The 25,050-nt window shown below is 42.6% G+C and overlaps 1 protein-coding gene and 1 long non-coding RNA gene across 7 annotated transcripts in view; one reads left to right on the forward strand and one right to left on the reverse strand.

The window, feature by feature from the left end:
- Positions 1-1,029: 1,029 nt before the first annotated feature.
- The window catches only part of LOC124175079 (MAGE-like protein 2), a 238,982-nt gene continuing 214,961 nt past the window's right edge, over positions 1,030-25,050 (reverse strand). For 4 of the 6 annotated variants that reach the window (XM_046554954.1, XM_046554964.1, XM_046554980.1 and 1 more), the window contains exons 13-16: positions 22,345-22,448; positions 6,700-6,738; positions 6,023-6,220; positions 1,033-2,266 (exon numbers count right to left, since the gene is read on the reverse strand). In XM_046554954.1, the coding sequence (XP_046410910.1) occupies positions 1,974-2,266; positions 6,023-6,220; positions 6,700-6,738; positions 22,345-22,448 (634 nt within the window). In that variant the 3' untranslated portion in view covers positions 1,033-1,973. Of the gene's footprint in view, positions 2,267-6,022; positions 6,221-6,699; positions 6,739-22,344; positions 22,449-25,050 lie in introns of all 6 variants that reach the window. The other 2 variants (XM_046554989.1, XM_046554944.1) reach the window with 2 other exon arrangements.
- Positions 18,214-23,550, forward strand: LOC124175183. The gene is made up of 3 exons (XR_006869114.1): positions 18,214-21,442; positions 22,337-22,460; positions 23,440-23,550. It is a non-coding gene; the product is annotated as an uncharacterized LOC124175183 (long non-coding RNA).

A 25,050-nucleotide genomic window follows, 5' to 3' on the forward strand; every position in this document is an offset into this window, starting at 1 on the left:
TTGCTTTGCTTTCGATTATAGCGCTAGTACGTTAAAATTATTTCGTTGTTTTTGATATTCTATTCTTTGCTTTCCTCGGCTTGCCCCACTTCCCTGTCCATAAACTATTCTTGCCGAGAGCGTTGCGGACACGCTACGCAAGTAACGTTTTGCAGGAAAATCGGCATAGCAATACGCCTGCAGACGCCTGAATTGTATTGTAGCCTAATCATATCATGGCTGTTTAGGGAGTGCGTGCATCAGTAAGGGTCTACTTCCACTCTTCTGTGACTGGCTCGAAAGCAGGAGCATACAGCTGGTCGCACTATCCGGTGTGATACGATGACATACAAACACCTTCCCCTCTGCGCAAGCATAGCTTCATTTAAAGATATTTGTTGACTTCATCTCAGATAGTAAACTTGTTAAGATCCTGACTATTATTTGACTATTTCGAATGAATATGAATTAAAAAAAAAATTCACTTAAGAGTGTAAAAAATTGGGAAAAATGGTAATATTTCACCGAGTCTGATGAAAATGACAGCAAATAAGTATAAAGTTGGCAACATGTCGATCGTAGATTTGCGAATGTCGTCGAAAACATCGAGACTGAGGAAGAGTCGGAGAAAAAAATGAATATCGTGAAGCATTGACCACAATGCATGTCACAGAATCAAAAAAGTCTTGTTTTTGTTACCAACGAACCTCTAGCCTTGTTCCCTTTCCGGCTGCGGATGACTCAGTCATTTCACTGGCAGGTCATCAAATTTCGCCAGCAATCAGAATGAACGTTTGCAGGTGAGTCGGAACGTGACCCATTTAATTTGACAAACTAGCAGCCTGGTTAAGGAATATTACGCCGGGGGTGTAGAGTGCTGGATTAGCCTCTGGCCCCCATCGAAACCAACATTCCACCATGGTGTTATGTATGCGGCTTGAAGACGTTGCGAATATGCCACCAGAACGGTGAGTGGAGAAGCAAAAACATGGCTGAACAAGGTTCAAGTCGCACGACTGTATAAGCTTATGTATTTCTAATAACTGAATAAACTGCGACACCAGTTAAATAAGACTTTGTTAATACATAAGACATGGTAGGCGGACTGAGCTGACTTGAAGGGAACCTAGGCAACCAAGAACCCATCAACATCGAGGAGGCAGCTGAGAAAAGTTCTAACCAAGGTCCCTACTGCAGTCCACAAGCGCGTTGGCGCCTTTGTGCTGGAGATGGTGTCAGGAGACAACCGTCCACATGTAACATTCGTAACAAAATTTTAAAGTTTCTTTTGACTTTTATTTGATAGCTAGTCAACTTTCGTACCATCGACTGTACATCGAAAATCTAGTGGGCGTTTATGAACTCACAGTTAGCATTTCGGATCGACTATTTGCCCTGAATATTTTTTTTTTATGACCTATAAATTAGTCGACTTGATTTGCCGCCAACAGTAAGTTGGATATAAATCGAATTCTATGCTCTCTGAGTCGTGTGGTGAAAAATAGTACTATAGCAGGTCTTACGACAAGTCCCCACTATTCAGAACAAAATATTCTCATCTGGTAATACTGCAATATTAGCGTTCCAAACGTAAACGTATTTTTCCAGTTATTCACAAATACACTGTATTTAGTGCAATCATTATGAACAGTATCAAGCTAAATAGAAGAAACAGAGGTAATAACGCTCGTGGTATCGTTATATTATTGGAAAACATTTTTTATGACAACAAAGCTTTCAACAAGCGAATCTATTTTCATCCATATGTTCGGTAAAATTACATCCAAGCAAATTAATTACAGTCGATTTATACGAATCGCTTAATTAGAAAAAAAAAACCGTCAATAATTTAAATATATATGTAGACTAGTTCCAGGACTTATTCTGGCTATCTGGTATAAATCAATTATTGCATTCAAATGTACCGTCGCGCAATTCTTGTTATCACAATAATTGTCCATCTATTACAATTGTTTGTGGTTAGTTCATAATTATTAAGATTGAGCACCTTCATGTCCCTGATTCACCCATGGTGGGCACGAGATGGATGGTTGATAAGATTGAGAGATTGGAACTTGATAGGGTTGCGTATGCTGCACCTGCTGTTGTCCTTGCTGTTGCAGTAGGGGCGGCGGTGGAGGGTTGCAAACAGATTGCATTAACGGCACTGAATTATATGGGGGAGGTTTTGTTGTGTAGTGACGTACTGGATGATATTCGGGGATGGAAAGATGGTCAGTTCCTACGTTTTGGTGACCTTGCGGTGATCGGCTGTCGTCTGGTTGATCTAAAACAAATGTTAAGTATTGAATGAACAACTTAAGAAAGAGATCTTCCTTGATAAGTTTTGAAAAACTACTCAGCTTCCAGAACGTACTATACAAGTAGCATAGGAACCGAATAGTAACTACTTAATGTAAGTACCTAGTACATTGCATAGTCACTATGGACGGTACGTAACGTGTTGGGTAATTAATCAACTTCTTAGTGGTTATAACCATGATTAAAGAAAATAAGGCGTGTTCTTGCGCAACCATTTCATTACGAACCAATTGCATCTCGCACAATTGGTGGTTAGTTGTGATATTCAATCATAATATGTACTACTACTACCATCAACATAAAAAAAATCGAATTACAACAGAACTTGGAATACTTTAGGCCATAGTACAGCTGTTTTTACTAAAAAACATTTTTTTTTATACTGACATGTACTTATAAATGGTAACAAAGAGTAGTCATTCGTCTTATCCACGGGTTTTGGAAAACGTGTATTTCTATAAGTATGAATGAAGTGAATTCGCGGGTAAATAAAGGGTGCAACTTGCAAACGCATATTTTGAATTAAGAACAAAAATAAAATTGTTTCTCTACGACAGTCAAATACGTAATCCCATACCGCGCTTGACGCGAATGCAAAATACTTCATCATTAAGATATATTTATTGATACTAACAATAAGGCGTATGCACCCCCCGGATGCCACGTATACGGTGAATGTTTGAGAAAATGAAACAGTCCGAACCCAGGCCCGGGCGGTCCATGTAGTACGCGCTCTGTTGTCGAACATACCCTAACTCACGAACGAGAGAGAGCGTGCTGCTATATGGTCCACCTGTGTCTTGTTTCGGACGGCTTCATTTGCTCAAAATCTTACTGTATATAGCATAATATTCTTTATTGGATTAACCAATAAGTACAGTTGTAGAATTAGATCGGTTATTCACTATCGCCATGACCACTCACCAGTAGTATACCACAGACTGAATCGAATTTTATAATAGTTTTAAAACTGTAGATTTTGTGAATACTAGATACTACCGCACATTTACGAGATAGTACCGGTGAATGTATATACTGATTGGCCACTTAAGGAAGTAACGCAGGAAATAGAATTGATGGACAGAAAAATACCAAACTTGGCAGAATGTTCGATTATAACGTAAAAAGAACTCATGGAAATTTTTGCGATCCGAGGTGGGTTTTTACGCGAGATATTTGTAATTCTTTCTATATCTTTACTAGGGGCTTCGCCCCTGCGCGCTTCGCGCGCCAACCCCATCTCGGCACTGCGCGCCTCACTATTTCCTTACGCATTGTCTAGTAGACAGGCGAATTCCTTCATGTTGATTTGATGACAGGTCTGCACTTGCTATCAACTTCAATTCCTTCTGTGCTTACTTTTCTTTTTTTCATCAATCTAAGCTTCCATTTGGTGGTTGACAATTGGTTTTCCTTCTCTATTGATATCGATCTATCTCCTTGACTTGCTGAATTATTTTTGCTACCGCTCTGCCCGTTATTCTCCAAAATTACCTTCTTTATATTATTTTTTTCTCTATATTTGTGTTGCTGTTCACTCCGCAAAACACCTCTTTCTCTTGTGGTTAACATAGATCCTGGTCGTCCTCTTGCCTGTTTATACGAATATTTGTTTATTATTATTCTCTGGCTTATTTGGTTCTTCGCACTTACAATTTTATTTTCCTCTTTCTTTTGTGATACTTCCGACCATCCACCATCTTCATCGCCTTGTCTGCTGCTTGAAACTTCTCCTTTCTCCATTGTCATTGTAAATCCTGGCTGTCCTTTTGACTGTTTGGTGATATATTTAGATTTACTATTATTTGATTGTTACTTTCCATACTTATTACTCACTATCTGAATTTTATTTTGGTTCTGCAAGACATCAAAGTGTCCACTGTCTCCGTCGCCGGTGAAGAGTAGCGATAATTGTGTTTCATTTTGTGATCCGATCCGGTGTGGATGAATTTGTTCTTCGCGATACACGATTAAACATATTTTAAAAATGTCCGCAGCTGCAGCTAATTCTGGTTCTCCCCCGTATATTCCATTTTTATTCATATGTGATTTGTAAACACCAGGTGACCTAATCACAGCACCGTTTGACTCGTTACCTGTAATAAAACCCGCAAATGTAGACCAATTATCCACTACATTTGAAACGATACTCAGTCTCACCTCTGCGTGTCGATCTTGAGTGCCGTATACACAATACGCCAACGCGCGAGAAAGACAATTCCCGTCGGGAATCATCTTGATAATTTTGGTTTGCATGTTTATTTTTTGCGCGTCAGAAACAGATACCTATAAAGATATTTGTCAAAGACTGTCATAAACAGCCGATGACAGCTGTCAAAGGGTTTGCTAGATGCTTTTTGTTTTGTTTTCGGGATCTCACCCCACCACCAACTTCATGCGTATACTATTGTTATTAAAATCTTTTTTATACTATTGTTATTATAGTCTTTTTTTTACTATTGTTATTATAATATTTTTCTACCTGTTCATTTGTTTGAAACTTTTTTATTAGATAGAGAGATAAGCCACTTTAAAGTGGCTTCTTATGAGAAATGACGGAGTTAGCTGCACATTATTCCTTATATCTCCGTAATTGATGGATAGATCAGAATGAAATGTAAACAGCAGAGAGATGAAATACTCAGAATAATTTATCCGGCTTAAAAATATTCAAAGGTGACTTATGATAGGCATAATAAAGACAATAAAAAGTATTAATAGCGAATTTTCGGACCCTCGCTAAAAACATTGCAACGTCGCATATTCGAGGTTATGAGCGCGCATTTTGAAATTTCAACGTATGTGACAGCTCGTGCAGGCTATTACATTTTTTATAATTCTTTGTTTTTTGTTTACACGACACATTTTACCTTTTCAATAAAATTTTGGCTTCATTTCTTTAGGCATTTCGAACTGGCGCTTAAAAGAAATTCACTGATACCGCTGATGAGTTGTCGACGGCATATTTGACACACATATACACGCTCACACAATCAATGAAAAGCGACGTTGCCAGATTAAGTACTACTTAGGTCAAACCACGGGCAAATGTTTGTAAGACTAGGTGGGTAGTTGCGTTACTTCCTTAATACCATCATACTGCTACGATATTGTCTGTCTTTGCGGTGCACAAGTGGTATACTACTAAGATAATACTGGTCAAGAATAATGGGGCTGAATAGTCATCCTAAAGAAATGAAGAAAAAATGTAGGTTTTTTCAGTTATTGACGTCAAATTGCATGTTATAAATTGGATTATAATTTCATTTTATTCACACTATCAATTGTCAATTTTTTATTCTTTTTGATGTGAGACGATCCCTCCACTTTCTTAAACGGGAAAACCACTGTGATAGCCGAAAAAATAACCGATTTTTAAGAATTCTTTTTCACTGGGTAATTACGTAGTAAAGGGATCGGATTGTTGGTGATACTCTGCGGTGTTTGTGAATTCACCTTCTCAAAAATTCTAAGAAACTCCATGTACCATTCACGAGTAGGGTAATATTAACTAGTTGTGTATTACTCACATGTAAGTAATACAAAAATAGTATTACTCTGTTCTATACCATACTAGTGAATAGACGCCAGTATTCGTAAATTTACAGTCTTAAATCCACTGTCTTAAATCTACCGATGGTGAGATTCTGAATAGTATTTATCAATAGTTGAGTTTTTAGTTTTACACTTGTGTTTTCTGTACGAGAGTGGCTCAACCTACTTCTGAGCGGCCGGATCTGCGGAGGAGGCATGTTGATTGGCGGAGGTGCTGGATAGAACACATGATGCTCTCCATCTCGAGATGGCAGTAGAGGTCGTCCCCATTGAGTTCTCATATAAGGTTGCCATGGTGCCTGGGGTGGCGGTCTGACAGGAATCATCCCGCCAGATTCAGCAGCAGCATAATTTTGCTCATTTCCTAAACACAGACGAATAATGGGTAAAAGAGAGTAACTGTCATAAAGAATCGGAGTGAAATCAAGACAAATTAAAAGAGACAGTCGTTGTCAAATTTTACACAGGTAGGTTTTTATCTACCAAAAACCTACCAAAGGGTCTAGGCCGGATAAGAATGGTGAATCTGCCCACACCGAATTTTGTGGCACCGATTTTTTCCCAAGTTCCTAACGTAAAAAAAAAATGTTGTGCAGAATTTGTAACAAACTCTGTCAAAATTCAATGAACGGTTTCGAAGTTATCATGTGAGAAGTGTTAAAATATGTCAACACAAGAATAAAACTAGTACACTAGTACTAGTATACTAATATACTAATAGCAGCTACTTAAAGTTAACTTAAAAAACAAACACGAAACTGGGACTACCTCCTTCAAGGTATGCCACATTCTCTGTCGAAATATTTTTTTCAAGAAAAAGTATTTATCGAGTAATAGATATACCTTGTTTGATGACATGTTTATCGCCACATCGTTTTTCACCTGACAAACAGAAAAGATTTCATCAAAATAATGCAACAATGTACGTGTCGTTGTGAAGGACAAAAGATATACTTTCATTATATATATATATATATATATATATATATTGTAACGTGGCATTTTTGATGCCCGTTACAAGGGGCTCTTTGAACCCTGGGCGGAACCAAAATTTAGGAATTTTCGCAATTGAGTCGCGAAGTTTTTGAAAAAGAGCGCCAGGACTAGAGTCACGCATCCGAAACTCCGAGAGGGGACACTTTGGCGACCAGCGTAAGATATTTCAGTTTTTTTGTTTTTTTATTTTTCGAGCTACAACGGCATCAGGCAAGAAGTCGACACCAAATTCGAAGAGATCGCGAAATGGCGGACTAGCAACAATTGCGAAGGAAGGATGTCGAGGCTGCGGAGGGGGAGCCGACGCAGATCCCCGCATCGCGGGAATCCAAGGTGGACGCGATTCCCGCTGGCGACCGGCGAGCCGCAGCCTCTTCCCCTTCACCCCGCCAACAATTGACCGGCGAACTTGCGACGGACCGACTAGCGACGAGGGAGCAACACGCTCACCGCCAAGACGTCATGGAGCTGCGCGGAGGACGAGATTGCGAGCTAGCTTTAAGTTCTGCGCAGCGATGCTATCGAAGGTGCGCGTCGAGTTGCGCGATCGACGAAATCGATGACGGATCGATTATTGCGTATTCTTGGGGGTATGACGTCACGTATGGGATAGCGTATCGAGATCCGTGTTGCGGCAGATCATAGGTTTTTGAAATCACTCTAGTTCTGGCGGTCGTGATTAGTAGTCGCGTTTTGGGGGAGTTCCGCGAAGCAATGGAGTCGCCCAAAAATCGCGAAGGGAATGGAAAGGGGGTTGCAAGGATGTAGAAGGTAAGCGCTGCTTCTATCCCCGCGATTGAATTTCGAGCATAATTGTGAAAAGGCTTGCCGAGTAACGGATAGCCGTTTTGGATTTGCGTTATAGAAAAGTACTCGAAATTCTTTTGCCGATTCTCTTGCTTGATGACCGTAGCCTGAGTCCGCGAGTTAGAGTAAAGTAAATTTTGAGTTTCTGAAAAAGTTGAGTAGCGTCACGGGTTTTAGTTGAATCTTTCTCGTTAGTGAAACCAAGTATAGCCGAATTTCGCTGTATCGGGTCGAGCCGCGTTATCGTTTTCTTTTTGTGTCACCTCTCGAGTAGGTCGGGAAGCACCGAATTGGAGTGCTCGGATTAGCGGGTAACGTTTTGGAGTATTTTGAAAAGAATTACGTTCGGATGCGTTGCGATGGCGTATAATTTAGGTTACGTTTAGTTGCGCCTGCATTGAGTTCCGTACCCGTTAGTTAAGATAATGTAGGTTTAGTTGAGTTACTTTGAGCTTGTGTTTAGTTGAAGTTAAATATAGTGGTGCTTGCACCTAGTTAAGTTTACGTTTAGTTAAGATAGTGTTTAGTCGAGGTTAGGCGATGTATAGTCGAAATTGCCGTTGCGTTGCGCAGCAGTTGAGACGAGAAGTTTGAGCATGGTGTTTTAGTTTGCGAGACCTGACGGCGCACCGTTGAATAATTAGTTTTAGTTTCGTTTCGAGCAATCATCGCCATGGAGAACAAATGGCGAATTTGCGTTTTGAAAATTGCGCATGAGGATGCTGCGATCGTCGAGTGACGTTTTGAAAATTGCGCATGAGGATGTTGCGATCGTCGAGTGACGTTTTAGTTAGGGAGCCGCGAGCTCATTAGAGTAAGAAATAGAGTAGGTTACGTGTAATTCTATGTTTAGTTTTAGACTCGCGATGAGCGATTTTTGAATTATATTTTTCTTTTGTTTTGTATCACCGCTATTATGAAATATAAGATTTTCTTTTACTTTTGTTAAATAGCGTGTGTATTTCGAGTGTCTCTCTCTCTCTCCAAAAATTACCCCTCCCCTCTCCGCGGTACTGAGCTATCGAGCATATGCCCGAGGAATAGCGTAGGAATGATTTCGAGGCGTGTTAATCACGCCAGGCGCCCAACCAAAAACTTTGCGATATTGTTTTAGATCCAGGGTACATCGTGGACGCCAAATTATTGTGCACGCGGTAAGTTCCCGGTTATTTGCTCCGAGTAACCGAGGTGCAGAAAAATCCACGTCACAATATATATATATATATATATATATAAGCGAACATGTAGTTGAAAATCAATTTACGAAGAGAGACTGGAAATATAAATCTCTCCAAATTTTCCCTTCTCCTGAAATCGCTAAGCTCTGGGTAATAACAGTTAGCTGGTTGTTCAAAGTTTTCAATAATGGATCAAAAGTTTGATTCAACCCTTGAAGCACGGATAAGTACGAATTTGTATTTCAGCCTGTTCTTGAATGAACTTTCCACATGACTGAATGAATTCAAAAGTTAGGATCAGCACATTTAAAGTTGACGTTGCTGGAAATCTATTGAATTCTGAAATATCAAAAGTATTCACTGTTTGCTTCTAGTGACGTTGGTATGAGAGTTAATCTGAAAATTTTTTCGTCAGTAGCTAAAACACAATGAAAAAAATTTCAATGGAGTAGTTTCATACTTTTTCAAAAATGAAACACTCTACGTGAGTGAGGATCTGAAAAAGACGGAAAGTGATGTTTTTTTATATTATTAAACCTTATGACATTCGTGGATTGTTTAACAAAACCTACTCAAACTTCAGGAGATGTAGTAATTCAATAGTTGATGCATTTAAAAAATCAAAGGTCTTCAATGTTAATATAAAATGTTCTGCGGAACCGGCGTGGCATGGAATCTGAAAATAAATAAATTTCTGAGTATCAACTGAGTCGACTTGATTTCTCCAGTCGTGAACTCCACATCTGAAAATAAATTGCATAATGTATTCATCTTCTTCTGAAACGAAATCTGCCAGCCCAGGATATAGAGTATGAAAAGGTTGTTTATGAAGTACGTCGACTAGAAGTTGCAAGTTCTAAAATATAAATGTACAAATACGATATAGTAGATTTATGGTAGATTTTCTACTGCAATTACTCCCCTTGTTGTGCTAAATTCATTGAGGACGATGAGAAAAATGGTGGAAATTCACAGACGTAATATTCTATGGAATATTTATGCACTGAACAAACTAGTGCTGATCAATAAGGTTGGTCTAATTATAAGCTAAGCATAGGTATACAACATAAGAAACGTTTATACAGTAGAACTAGTCGCAGGTATTTTCTCATTACCGTCTCTAACAATCCTTAAGTTTAGGCGTACCAAGCTCATTCTAATTAAATGGCGAGACGGGTTTCCGAATACATTCAATAAACATCAAAACATAAATGAATAGTTTTCAATTTATCAGAAGACAGCGCCTTTGGACTTTTTATTACCAAAGAGTATATCTGAAACAAAATGTTGTTACCAAGGCTGTTACATACCTCTTTCAGTATTGATTAGCACTCTCTGTACAGTTCAAAATTTAGCCAATATTACCAGATTAGACGTAATTAGAATCCGACAAGGTCAATACAGCGATGACAAAAGACTCCTTTGAAAGGATACATATTGAAATGTCGATCAATACATCTCATAGTTATTATTATAGTTCACGTTAATAACTATTTTATTGTCAAGATTCTTTCAAAATTATCAATGTACACTACAGTCTAAGAGTATCGGCAGCAGTGCTGGATTCCAGTTCACGGTCAGAATTTACGAAAAATGCTAAGTCAGCAAAAATGATTTCACAAATTGTCTCACTTGATATGAGAAATTGTCTGATCGACCAGTTTTTTGTATTATTACATCGGCTAACTTACTTAATATGCACTTGGTTTACTTCTGCTATGAAATGGAAAGTTGAACAGCTAAAATTAGGCTAGGTTTTTGATAATCCTTCATGTTATTGCTACCTAAGAATCAGAATTTGTAATTGCAAAAAAATTCATTGCAGTTCTCTATGAGGACTGCAAATGCACGATTCTAGCTTGTACATTTCACGCCATTTGATTGAAATATTTCTTAACACATCTCATTGCATTTAGATGGAAATGGAGCATTACTAAATAAGGTTTTTTAACGATTTTTAAGTGGGACCGTCTCTACCACTGAAAAATGGTGAAATGTCTAATTGTAAGCCTACCTTTGTGGATAAAGCCATGACCAAACTGCAAAATCGGTCTAAGAAAACTAATACAAGCTTTTAAAATTCAACCACAGTTATCGTTGAAATAATTAAGGTACGCAAACTTTAGAAGACGTTCAACCAAAAAAATGATCACAATCTGAAAAATTACTGTAACCAAGTTTTGTTGCTTTAGATTGTTTTTCTTAACAGAAACTTGAAAAGAAAGTGTCAGTTATCAAAGAATAAAGACAACGCCATCGGGAAATGCAATAAATTGCAATAAAACAATTAAAAAAAATAGTAGGAATTATTGCATGTGAATCCTGCAACCGTGTGTTTCCTTTGGATGCGACGATGACCAAACAGCAAACCAAAGTTACTTATAATAGTGTTACAATTTATTTTGATAATAAAACTCGAAATGTACCGAAGTATTCACGCTCAGTAACAGTTATTTGTTTCTGTCTGATGTGTATCCATTGGGCCGTTCTTTATCTAGTTAAAATTGATTAAATTAGCATTTGAATGATTGGAATACCTTATTAAAAGAAATTTATTGTATATTTTGCCCTGAAATATTAATTTTCATTATCCTCCGTTAAAGTTCGACATCAGATTCTTAGGGGTCACCCATAAAGTACGTAAGGCCTTTTCTGGAAGATTTTCTGGACCGGGAGGGGTCCCCTCCCCGCGGCCTCTCTTACCGCCCTTATTTTACATAAGGTTTCGGAAAATTCACAAACAGGACACAATAAACAAAATGATGAATGATTTATCAATAGATATTCATCATTCTTATAACAAAATGAACAGGTAAATTGAACTGGGATCTTTCTGACTCTATAAACAGAATAGAAGCGGTGGCTTGTTAAATATTGTTGAGGTTGGCCTTCGCGCTCAGTCTGTATAAGATGCGTGCGCATCTCAACGCTTCGAGTAGCTTTGAGAAGCGTGTAGGGACGTATGTACCCTTCTTCTGAGTCGGGATAGACAAAAAAACGAGTACGCAACGTTCGAGTTTTTCGAGCAAGAGCTCTCAAGCTAGTGACACGGTATAAACTTTTGTAAAGCAAATAAAGAACATATAGTCATCATTTGTAACGTGACATTTCTGTTAAGCATGCCAGCTACAAGGTGGTCCCTAAACCTTGGGCGGAACCCAGGAATAAGAGCTTCAGAGATCGGGTCGCGAAATCATAATAGGGGAGCGCCAGAACTGGAGTCTCGCATCCGAGCTTCGACAGGGACAAAATAGCGAATCACGATTAAGATATTGCAGGATTTTTTTTTATTTCTTTTGAGTACACCGGCCACAGGCCAGCGACCAACTCCGACGCCGAGGATATTTCGAGGCGCAGCGAAACCGCGAAGATTTTGCGTGAAGGATGCCGAGGCTGCGGCGGGGGAGCCAACGCAGGTCCCTGCAGCGCGGGAATCCAAGGCGGACGCGATTCCCGCTGGCGGCCAGCGCGCCGCAGCTTCCCCGCTCACCCCGCCTACACCTGATCAAGGCAACCACGAGAGACCGGCTAGCGACGAGGGAGCACCACTCTGCCCAACCCCGGACCACGTAGAGCTGCGTGGAAGACGACATCGCGATCTAGCGTTAAGTTCTGTGCCGCGAAGCGACGAGAGGTGCGCGTCAACTTGCGCAATCTCCAAAATCGATGACGGATCGATTGTTACGCATTCCTAGGGTCATGACGTCATGAAGGGATTAGCGTGACGAGATCGGCGTTACGGCCGATCGGCCATCAGAAAAGTCACTCTAGTTCTGGCGGTTAACCAAGGCACTTGCATACGGTGATAGTTGAGTTTCGTTTCTTTTGTCTCCAAGAGTTTGTGTTGTTGCGAGCGACGATGACCAGAAATTGTAACGAGGGAGTTGGTGATTTCGTCTTCTGGATGTGGAGCGGTAAGCGCTGCTAATATTCTTGCGAGAGAATTTCGAGAGACATTAAATAACGGCTTGCCAAGGAACGGATAGCCAACGAGGATTTCTGTTATCGAAAGTACTCGAAATTCTTTGGCCGATACATCTGCTTCGTGACCGTAGCCTGAGTTGTGAGCAATAACGTAGAGCCACTTTTGAGCGATCGAGTAGGTCGAGTAGAGCCACGGGTTCAAGTCGAGGCACAAGGGTCTCAAATCGAGTGCCACCAAATTCCGTTGCACGGGGTCACGTCGAGTCTGTTCAAATAAAGTGTCACCCCTCGAGTAGGTCGCGGATCGTCACAGGGGGAGCATTCAAACTCGCGAACCGCATTCAAACGTCACGGAGTAGGTTGAGCTCGGATGCGCGATAATAAGTTGTAGATAATCCCGAGGAAGAACATATTAGTTAAGATAATAATTAAGATTGTAAGTAACGCGGCCAGAGCGAGTTTCTTTTTTTTGTTTCTTGCCCTTGAGGCTAATAGTGGCGATTTGCGCGATACCGGAGAGGACGATCGCGGTCGGCGCGACGGGTCAACTTCTGTTTTCGAATTTTGGAGCTATTGTTTATTGTTAAGGCAGCGACCAGCGCAAGTAGGCATAAGAAGTCGTCTAGATTTAGTCATTTTTTTTTCTTTTTTTCTATTATATAATTTTTTTTGTTAAATCTAAGTATTTGAGTATGAATCGCGAATAGCGAATTATGAATTATTATTTTTATTGTTTGGCATTTTGAGTCGCAACGAGCAAGGTTTGAATTATTATTTTTTTAAATATTTTTTGTGTTTATATTATCGTTGGCAGAAAATATATTTGTTTGATTCTATCATTGCTTAGTAAAATAACGTGTTGGTGTTGCGTATCTCGCTCTCTCTCTACCCAAAAATTACCCCTCCCCTCTCCACGGTACTGAGCTACCGAGCATATTGTCGCGGCATAGCGCATCAACGGTTTCGAGGCGTATTGATCACGCCAGGCGCCCAACAAAACTTTGCGATATTGTTTTTAGATCCAGGGTACATCGTGGACGCCGAATTATTGTGCACGCGGTAAGTTCTCGGTCATTTGCTCCGAGTGACCGAGAAGCGGGAAAAATCCACGCCACACATTATATACACATACTAGGGAGGCCTCGCGCGCAAGCCCCCATTTTCATACATGGTTCGGTTAGGTAAGGTTCGGGTATTTCCAGATAGATTCCGGCAAGTTCGGGTAACTTCGGTTAAATTCGGGTAGGTTCGGGATTCCTGACACGGCAGCGGTGGCGGCGGCGATATCTTTATATAATATAGAACGATATTCGGTACGTTGTTTTATATATTCAACACACGACTCTATCCTTCGCATGTCCTTTTTCTCCAGCACGTTCGGTTCAACAAATATATATCAATAGTATCTATCTATTAGCATCTCACGCTTCAGATAGACAAAAATGAAGACAAACGTTTCATACATCTCAAAAGTGTTTTGGAAGAAAATGAAAAAAAATCTTTCGTAACAAAAGATTTACATCTGCTTGCCGTCTTCGTAAGAAGACGTAAGAAACTCGCGGACACCCGATGCCCCTTAAAAATTTTATTCAATTTTTGAATAGCCCCTTATAAATTCAAGTATAAAAAGATATATTATTATTTCAGATTTATGGTAAGGATAAATTCCAAATTTTTGACGAACTTATGAATTGTAAATTGAGTGAAAGATGGTCCAATGGAAAAACTACACATCAGAAGCTCCATATTTCGGAACAATGACACACCCCCAGAAGTTCTGGCAGAATCTGTTATCCGGAGGTCCAATACTTTCCTTGTGAGTCACTGAACAGTGTACACCGAAAGTGGAGCCACGCCCACGAATACTCTGGAGTGGCATTCATGTAACTTTTGTCAACGGAATGAAATTTTCATAATTTACACTTCATTTTCAGCAAATGTTAAATATCTTTCAGCAATAACATTTGAATGAATTTTCATCTTGCTTTATTTGTTTTTCAGTAATAAAAAGTATTGGAACACGAATTTTTGCATTTTATGTCTTAGAATTCGGTACTGAGTCGTAATATACGCGGACCCCGTACCCCTAATGGAGCAAGAGGATACAGGTTAAGCGCCAACCAAGCGCATCTCCGGGTAACGGATAGGAGGACGGCCAGGGAAGACCGTGCATGCTCATGCCTGGGATCGGTTGAATACTGGCTGGCAACCGGCCCACGGGGCGGGGGCGGGTGACGACCTGGTTAGCTGGAGCTATACGGGACCCGGCTGGCGTAAAAACCGGCCCAGGGAAACTAAAGCCCCGGCCGCGGACTAACTCCTAAAGTCAAGATGTAAGCTATCGTGCGGAAAGTTGGATGGCACTGGGGTCTCAAGTATCGCGAACGATGCCCTTGGGATACCGGGCGCCCCCCCATTGTACTAGCCTTACCCTCACAGCAGGCTCTGAGGCGGACCGTCCTTTCCTGCACACTCGTGGGACACCAATGGAGTTGAACCAAAGAAAAAACCCAAATTTAAAGACAACGCCCGGCGAGGGGGTCTCTACGGAGATCAGCTCGCCGGTGACAACAACGAACGACGGGACCGGAGGGATGCGGGCGGACGAGGAAACTTTAGTCTTCCTGACACGCTGCTTCCAGTCGGTCACGACGACCACTGGGGCTGGGGAGAATGGAGGGACCGGCACAGCCTGAGACCACCCCCCAACCCCCCAGCAACAGCAACAGCAGTCGGGGCCCGCCGCAGCGGGGCGTCAAGGAGGAGGGCTAGGAAGGCCAGGATAGCCTCCGGGACCTCCTCTGAGACAACCCCTGCGGGAGACTCTCCTTTAACATCCGCGCACCCCGGGACGGGTGGCCCATCTTTTGGGCTGCCTGATACCGAGGTGCGACAAGAAGATAGCCAGGTGCCGTCGGAGGGGACGGGTCTAAAAAGACCAAGACCCTCGGACGGCACGTCCTCGGAAGTCAACTCCCTACGCTACGCATCTATGCCCCAAAAGGGGCCGAGAAAAGTTCAGGTCCAGGACTTATATGGAGGCAGCCAGGGGCCGGAGGATGGTTATTACTCTCTCGGATTACCCCGGGGCCATTCTAGACTCCGAGCAGGGGGATGCGGGCGTTGGTAGAGGCGCTAGACTCCGTCCCGGAAGGGGAAGAGGTTCCGTGCTTTAAACAGTGCCGCCATGACCAGGGCGTCCTGTGGGTTACATGCTCAGAAGACGGGGCGTTGACCTGGCTGCATCAGACGGTCCCGACCTTGACGTCTTGGATGAAAGCTTCCCTCTATATTCTGGAAAGGAAACTGCCAGGCTTACGAAGATGATGGTTTTTATCCCTGGTATACCAGTGGAAACGGAGGCTGAAGCGTCAAAACATCGGTCTCCAGACCCACTTTTGGAAGGTCTGAGACAGGAAGGACGGACCTAAGTCCGTCCATCTGGTGTTGGGCGTAGACGCTAAATCAAACAACATGCTCGGAGGGGGGGGGGGGGCTTGTGGCCCACTTCGGCTTAGGGCGTATTCCCTTCAAAGAAGGCCGCCCTGTGACGGAGAATGGACCGCAGGACCCCCCGCCAGGCAGCGAGGACGGGAAAGTGCCGCGGAAATGGGCACCAGCACCGGCAATGGCAGCGGGGCCCTCCCGCGCCGCTGCCCTGACGAAAGACGTGGCACCCTCGGGCTCAAGGACCAGGGGTGCGAGCGCCGCGGTTCGGGACACGAGGGCTGCCACAAGAAGAGGCGGAGGAGGCTCTGCCGTGAGGCCCAGGGGTCGCCCCCCTAGGGCTCACGAGCTCAGCAGAGCCAGGCAGGAGAGCGTGCAGGCAGGTTCGCAAGGACACTGCCGGGTGCGACCCCCGCACCTGCGGAGCTGCCATAGCGGCACCAGCTAGCTCGCCACCCTGCGGACAAGGGGGAGGGGGAACTCGGTGAAAGGATACCCCCATCCCCCGAAATAGCGAAGCTGACGTCCTACGGCCCAGTGACCGCGCGGAGGATGAAGGTTCCGCAGATCGACTTGCAACACTGCAAAGCGGCCCCGGCTATCCATAGCCAAAGCTTGGCGGTGAAGCAAACAGATATATCAGTCATTCAAGAACCGTGGATTAACAAGGGGCTTGTTTCAGGACTGGATAGAAGGATCAGCGTGTTGGTGTGCGAGAAAGGCGCGGCTGGACTCGGACCGAGGGCGGCGGTCTTCATTAAAGGCAGGCAACAGGCACTAAGGCTCAGCCAGTTCTGCAGCAGAGACCTGGCAGCTGCCATGATCAAGCTGAAACGGAAGAAGGACGGAACCATCGACAGAGTCGTGTGCTCGGCCTACCTTTCCTGCGACTCCGTAGAACCACCTCCCACGGAAGAACTTATAAATTTGGTCAGGTACTGCGCCGACAAGAGGCTACACCTCGTAGTGGGCTGCGATGTGAACTCACGCCGCACCGCCTGGGGCAGCTCTGATACCAATAAGAGAGGTACAGCTCTGCTGGAGTACCTATCATCAGTCGAGCTCGACATACTGAACAAGGGCTCAAGATCAACCTTCATCACCTCGCACAGACAAAAAGTGATCAACCTCCCACTCTGCAACCACAGGCTTCTGGAACTCATCAGCGACTGGTGGGTGCAAGAAGAACACACACTCTTAGACCACAGGCGCATCACGTTCTCCCTCGCGGCGAAAGCCGGGTTGGAATCGACGGGAATACGCAGGAATCCCAGGGCTACAGTCTGGTCCTCCGATAAACAGGAACTGGGCTGGAGGCTCCAGGGACCTTGCAGCCATCTGAGCAGTGCTAGCGTGGTGGAGAGCGAGGTAATACACCTGCAATCCTCCATAATCCAGGCCTTTGAGGCAGCGTGCCCCGCAAAGCCCAAGGTAAATAAGTCCAAGGTACCCTGGTGGAACGGAGAGCTGGGCAAATTTGGGCCGAGCTCCCGAAAACTCCTCAACCGGGCCCTTAAGACAAACAAGGACACGGACTGGGCGGCCTATAAGGCTGCCCAGAAAGAGTACAACTGATCAGAAGATCAAAGACGGAGGCCTGGAGAGGGTTTTGCAGCGAGACCAAAGCTCTACCACTAGTGGCCAAGCTCCGCAGAATCTTCTCGTCAGGCCCACCGATCAGGCTGGACTGCCTTACGCTGCCGGACGGCAGTATGGCAGTCATTCGGACATAATGATATAAAAATAAATGATAAAATAATAATGACCCATATGCTGGAGGTCCACTTCTCTGGGTTCGGACTTGCAGTTCAGGGACCATCTCGACCGGCTGGCCCAACCAGGCGAGGACCGCGGGACTGGAAATCGGCAGGAGAGATCGTCGCAACGGCCAGGATCAGGCGGGTGATCGACACCTTTGACAGGTTTAAATGTCCGGTGGCAGATGGGATCTTCCCAGCCCTCCTCCAAGAAGTGGGCGAGACACTGATCACCAGGCGGAACAGAATCTTCCGAGCGTGCCTAGGGCTACGCTGCATAACCTGGAGGTAGACCAGGGTAGTATTCATCCCCAAAACAGGAAAGAACTGCTATGACCACGCAAAATCATGGAGACCGGTCAGTATAAAATCTTTTCTGCTGAAGACACTGGAACAATTGGTGGACAGATTCATAAGGGACGAAGTTCTAGCTGTGAACCCCTTTCCGAAGATACAGCACGCCTACTAAGCCGGTAGGACAACAGAGACGGCACTCTATCACCTGGTAAAAGGGAGGTGGAGGGGCCACCCTATCGAAAGAAAGCAGCGTTTTGCGTGTTTATGGACATTGAAGGGGCGTTCGACAACACCTCCTTCGATGCAATTTGTGAAGCTGCCACAAAGTTGGGCATAAGGCACATACTACAGACCAGGACTGTCTCCGCTAGTCTTAGAGGTACCGAGGTCAGGACCCAAGTTGGCAGGGATTGCCCACAGGGGGCGTAGTCTTCCCCCTGCTGTAGACCTTGGTCGTGGACAGTCTAATTACGGGGCTCGACAAGATGATGATGACAGCGGTGGGTTAGGCTGACGACGTCACCTTAATCGTCGCAGGTGACCACCTTCCCTCTATGACAAGCAAGATGCAGAAGGCACTTAACTTTGTTCAGAACTGGTGCACATCTTAGGGTCTAAGGATCAATCCTAGCAAAACCGAAATGGTACTCTTCACTATGAAGTGCAACCTCATGATGGGACAAATTGAGATTTTTGGGTTAAGATTAACCCTGTCTATCGGGGTGCGCTACCTGGGAGTCACCCTGGACCGTTAACTTACATGGAGGGCCCACATCGACCACCAAGCACAGAAGGCTACGGCCACTTACTGGACCTGGATTATGCAGGAGGATGGTAGACTGAACTTGGGGACTACAACCATGGGTAGTCCAATCACAGCAATCATACTGTCTCAAATCACCTATGCTTCACTCGTGTGGTGGCCCGCAATGGGCAAGACCACATTTCGAATAGCATACGACCGCATCTACAGGATGGCGATCGTGGGCATCACGGGGGCTCTTCGGCCACCTCGACAACTCCTATAGAGGCCCTTCTAGACCTACCGCCTCTACACATCACGGTGGAGGAGGATGCCTGCGGGTAACGCTACATCTGTGGCACCTAGGGCTTTGGAAGCGCACCGGTTTGGGACACACAGTGATACTAAACCGGTTAGGGGCACCGCGGACTGTTCTGGAACTGACCGGGGACCGCTGCCCTAGCAGATTCCAATTTGACCAAACTTTCAGGGTAATTTACCCCCCTAGGGAGACCTGGGTTAAGAACCCAGATGATTTATGCTCACCAAAAGGACTCGTTTGGTATACAGACGGGTCTAAAGCTGAGATGGGCACCGGCGCCGGCTTCTGGTGCGGGGGACCAAGGACCAGCATTTCGCTCTCCGTAGGACCCACGGCCTCGGTACTACAAGCCGAATTGTTTGCCCTGCTGACCTGTGCCCTGCATATCCTGAGCAAAGGCTACAAAGGGAATCACATATACATCTAGTGACAGCCGAGCGGCACTTAGACACTTGGACGGATACGTCGTAAGTTCAGTGCGGACTTGTGACTGCATTACTCTCTTATCACGGCTGTCAAAGAATAACCGCGTAAGCTTCATATGGGCGCCAGGACACAGTGGCATCCAAGGCAACAAGCTGGCACACAACCTAGCCAGAGAGGGAGCATCACGCCGCACGAGTGACGAGGGCTGCCTCGCTGACCTATCTCCGGGGCACGTAAAACGCCTATCCAAGCAATGGACGGAGACCTGCTTCGCGGAACCCTGGAGTGGAGCACCGGGCATGGCTCAAACGAGGGCCCTATTCCAAGGGCCATCGCACTCACAAGCAGCCACGCGCATCAATCTAAACAGGACCGAGCTAAAAACCGCGGTGGGTTTCATTACCGGTCACTGGTACACGGGCAGGCATCTCGTACACTTGGGGCTCAGAACGGAGTCCCTGTGCCCGAGATGCGGGGAGGAGCAGGAGACTCACCTCCACCTCATCAGCCGGTGTGGTGGACTCGAGGGACCGCGTAAACGGGCCCTTGGAGCTAGCTACACCGGCGAAGAAAAAATTGAGGAAATAAGGGTGGGCAGACTGCTTCAATTTGCCAAGCTGGCCGGCCTCACGTCGATTCTTACATATTGGGGTGCTCCAACGGGCCCGGGCACAATGGTCAAGCAGGACTGAACGCCCGGTTACCCCCGTCTAACATAAATACATAGGTACGAGTCGTAGTATAAATAATTTATCCTGATGAATTTGAATTGCTATTCTCTGTAATAAATCAATTATTAATAATTATTATTACCCTTATTATCGATTCGAAGTGTTTTACATTATATATTATCTTATATAATAAAGAGGGTTCCGTTTTTCTTTTTCGAGTACGGCACCCTAAAAAGTAGTAACCTATCGGACCATACAACGAACTATTAATGCAGGATTCTTTGACTTATATTTATAACATATAACGAATGACATATTCGCTTCATTTGCATTCCTTCCGATTATCATCCAATTAATTCAATGTTTCTTATGTAATTGTGGTGCTTAATATCTGAAATATTGCGAATTCAAACAAAAAATAAAGAAATATTGATAAAGCTCTAAAATTTTTGCAAGAATATCGAATATTTCATACGACCTGTAGCATTTTTGGTGCTCGTCTTCGAATAGTTTATTAGCAAATTTTATTCATATAGTTTTTAATATGTACATTCAAAATTTAGACGAACTTTTTAATTTGGTAAACTATGAAAGAAGATATGCATTTTCTAAACATATCAAAATCTATTTTTTATATTGTATTTGTCGAGAGATAATATTTTTTCGTTCCGCAGTCTATCGCAGAAGTTTTCATCTTTTACGACTGTCAATGCATAGACGGATATCTCGGCCAATTGATATTTGAAAAACGAGAGAAAATTAAAATATGACCATTTTACTCCGGGTCATGTGATAGGAATTCTAAAAGGGGTACTACAGACCCAGGTATGCGACGAAAAAATGGATATGGCCTAGGGTTAAACAACACTAGCAAACTACACTATTTATGTAGAACATACCTCACCCATCTCCACATTATTGGGTGACATAAAGTTCTAATATTGGGTTCGAGATAAAGATCCAATTAACTTGTTTCAGATTCAACTGACGTATTAGCTTCAATGAAAAGGTCAAAAATGGTACGTAGAAATTTCTGTTACTCTTCTTCCTCAAAATGTTAGATTTACATGTATAAAGTCGGAAAATTTCAAAGTAAAAGTTGAAAATTTTCTGAAAATATGTTTCGAAAAATTGGCAAAAGTATATCTCTAGCGAAAAAACGACTCAAGTCTAGAAGAAAGTGAATTTTAAAACTGACATTTCTTTGAAAATTAAATTTTCTGTTGTATTGAAATATACTTTGAAGTTCATCTGTTTGTGCATCCTCAACAATTCATGTCACAGCAGTAAGGTGCACATACATTTTTATTTTAAGAGGAGATACAATTAAAGCTCTTAGTTGCATACCAACCAGAACAAAAATGACGTAGCCATAGCGATGTCTTGTGGAAAGCTTTACATATTACAAACACGGTGGTATGCTCAACCGTCCAATAGCCACAATCAAATTCAGATACAAAAAATGTTTTTTTTCTTCAAATTGCTAGACATCTTTCTGGGTACAAATTTTGTTAAAGAGGCAATTTAAGCAAATTTAGTTTTTCAGTTTTATGCGGCTAAATAGCTTTTGATTGAAACCCTGTCAAATTCGTGTAAACAATTTTTATAAAAATCAAGTATCATATTTAAAGAAATAGCCACTAAATAAAATGACCACTAAAGGATTAATTAAATTGATGATTGGATGGACGTGAAAGCGAATCAAGTATATGAATTTCTGTAGTCAATAGGGTCGAGATAATTTCTCACAGAATAAGTGCCGATTCGTTTGCCAAAGTGATACAGTTTTATGAAACGAGAATTTAAAGATAAACGTAAGAATATGAATTCAAGTTTTCTATCACTACTGACTGGGTTGAATAATCGTGGATTTTCTCTGGTATTCAGCACTCTTTCTTCTCTAATACTCTTAGCTACAGACCTGAATGTGAAGACGGTATAAGCAGCTTGTTTCGGCCGCCGTTTGCTGAGCCAATACCTCCTGGTGGTGGGCCAACCGAGAATTGGTGCTGGCGGTCGCTTTCTCTGCTTGAACAAGTCAGTCAATTCTCATTAAAACGTGATAATACATCCAGAAAATTATTTCAACAAGAATCGTATAGATTAACTGGATACACCCATCAATATTCTGAAATAATCAAATCAGTCCGAAGCATAATTTTTCTTTACATTTATATCCACCTTGTGTGGGTACATTTATTGGCATGGACATTTTAAACACGAACCTCTACCGCATATTCTCTGCATGAGAGTACATGAGAAACTTTGTCACGATTGTACATGAACATATATGTACTACCACTATATGTGCAATAATAACTCACGAAATAAATAATGTGCATTGACAATTGTAATCAACTATTAGTAGAATTTAATTTTGACAAAACTTTTCACCAAATTCAATACTCAAAATTACTAAAAATTGAGACCAGTTACTATTGAGGTGCAACTATAGAACAGACGCATGAAGCAGAAAAATATGTTTTCCAAATAATGTTTTGACCTACCCACAACCGTTAAACATTGAATATACAGTATGATCGTCGATTAATGTTCCAATAAGATGGTATCATTACAGAATGGCGTATTTTATGGGATTGACCAAGTATCATTTGAATGAGAAAGTTTTTTCGAACGCGGAAAGGTGAATCATCATTTTTAGTAATTGAGTTCAAATGTGCGAAATTTTACAAATCTTCCGGTTTACATCAGAATATTAAACGAATGAACGAGTATAACTTATTACCGTTTACAAATAAAATTACATAGCTTTTCATACAATCAAGTATGCTCATATTTATCGATGAAAATTGAAAGAGTTACGAAATAAACAATGTCTGACTTGTTTTGGATGATACCTAATTAAACTTCTACTGGATGCAGTGTACCTAATCGTAAGATACTTTTTTATGGATTAGTTCCAATACCATTCTAAGGTTTATTTCATCGGTCCCTTGGCCTAAAGTTTTGCATGTGTAAAAATATATACTTATATTTCAATTTGTTTTACTTTCAGCAAGTTCATGATGGTGCCACTTCAAGAGATCCTTCACTTGGAAATACAGCTAAAATTCAATTTTCTTAAGACGCTATTTTGAAAGAACAGTAATAAATACGATACCAAAAATTTTACTATTTGTTTATGAAGCATTCCATGACAATTTGTCCTGCGTTCGAATTGAGCTTTTTGATTTAGCGTGCAATTTTTCGAATGATTGTTGTGACTTTCGAAGGCACTCATTTTTTTTCAAATCAATTTGAATGAGCTTCATTTTTGAAAACGACCATATTGATCGACACTATTTGAAAATTTAAAGTAATTCTGAAAAATCGTGTGTCAGATATCAACTGTGGCGGCCATTCGCCAGCAGCGAGCTGGCGAAGAAAGTCTTTCTCAGAATTAATATTAACTTTTTCCTATTTCTGTCTTTTACAACTTTGTGTTTTACAATTAACAGTGTCCACGCCTCGCCTTGCTAGCTGAGAGCCGACGGTTTGACCGTGCCTGGAATTTTCCTACATGTGGCGTTTATGGCGCGACGCGACCCTTGGCCTTGACTCGGGGGCGAGAGTGCACTTTTTCACATTTTGAATGAAGTCTTCACCGTGCTCTGGCAACATATGCATCTACTAACTAGCTTCATTCTTTTTGCCTTCTGCGTGCTCGTTAATCAATCGCCTAATTTCTGTAACTTGTTTGTCTTCTCTATTTCAACAAACCATTTGTTAATTCCTTGTTACCGTTAAACATAGTTCCCAGCGTCGGTTATTTCACCTTACAACTCCACATCAACAATTTTTGAGCTTAGATACGTAAATGTTGAATAAGTTTAATGTGCGTTCGCCCTGCATGAGCCAATGAGAGCTCGAAGCGCACGCATGCGTGAGAGATATGAGAGACTGCGGTCGCTGCCATGTGTGTGAGCGTTAGTCGTCTCTAGAACTTTGTACGAGGAAGAACAAAAGAATAAAATACATTTGTTAAAATCTTCTTTTAGTTAAATTGGTGTGACGTTAATTTCCGCAACCTGTTTCCTATCCTCACAATAAAATATGCGACAGTAAATAGGGTTGAAAAAAATATACCGATTTTTTTCTTCTCATAACTATAGGTATTACGGGACTTCAGGAGGATTGGTTTGAAGAGCGGTTGTCAAACCACCTCTATACCCACTTGTTACGTCCGGCGTATCGCCACCCGTCTACTACTCCTACTTGCTAACTCGTTCACATTTCTTATACTAGCATCATAGTCTCTATCCTCTTCCACTACCTCCATTCAGCCTCACGCTACTCGTTATCGCCCTTACTCAGCTACTTCCATTCTACTTACTCATATTTTAACTTTCAACAACCTCACATCATAGACTCCTTACGTACGTCCCGAACTGCAAACTTCGTTTCTACTGTTCCATCTAGTACCTGACAATGAATACATATATAATTGATATTCTAAACCTACCTTTACTTCAACCCTTATTCTAACGTGCCGTTGTCCTGAATCGTAAAAGCGAAGCCAATCCAATCTTTCTTTACCGCTCGGCAATAGATAACACGACCGTAACGCACTCAAAATGTTATCCGGATAGATTTGGATCCGATCTCGTTGCCGTTCCCGATCCGGGAA

This window comes from Neodiprion fabricii, chromosome 1 (genome assembly GCF_021155785.1).
Source record: "Neodiprion fabricii isolate iyNeoFabr1 chromosome 1, iyNeoFabr1.1, whole genome shotgun sequence".
Classification (NCBI taxonomy): domain Eukaryota; kingdom Metazoa; phylum Arthropoda; class Insecta; order Hymenoptera; family Diprionidae; genus Neodiprion; species Neodiprion fabricii.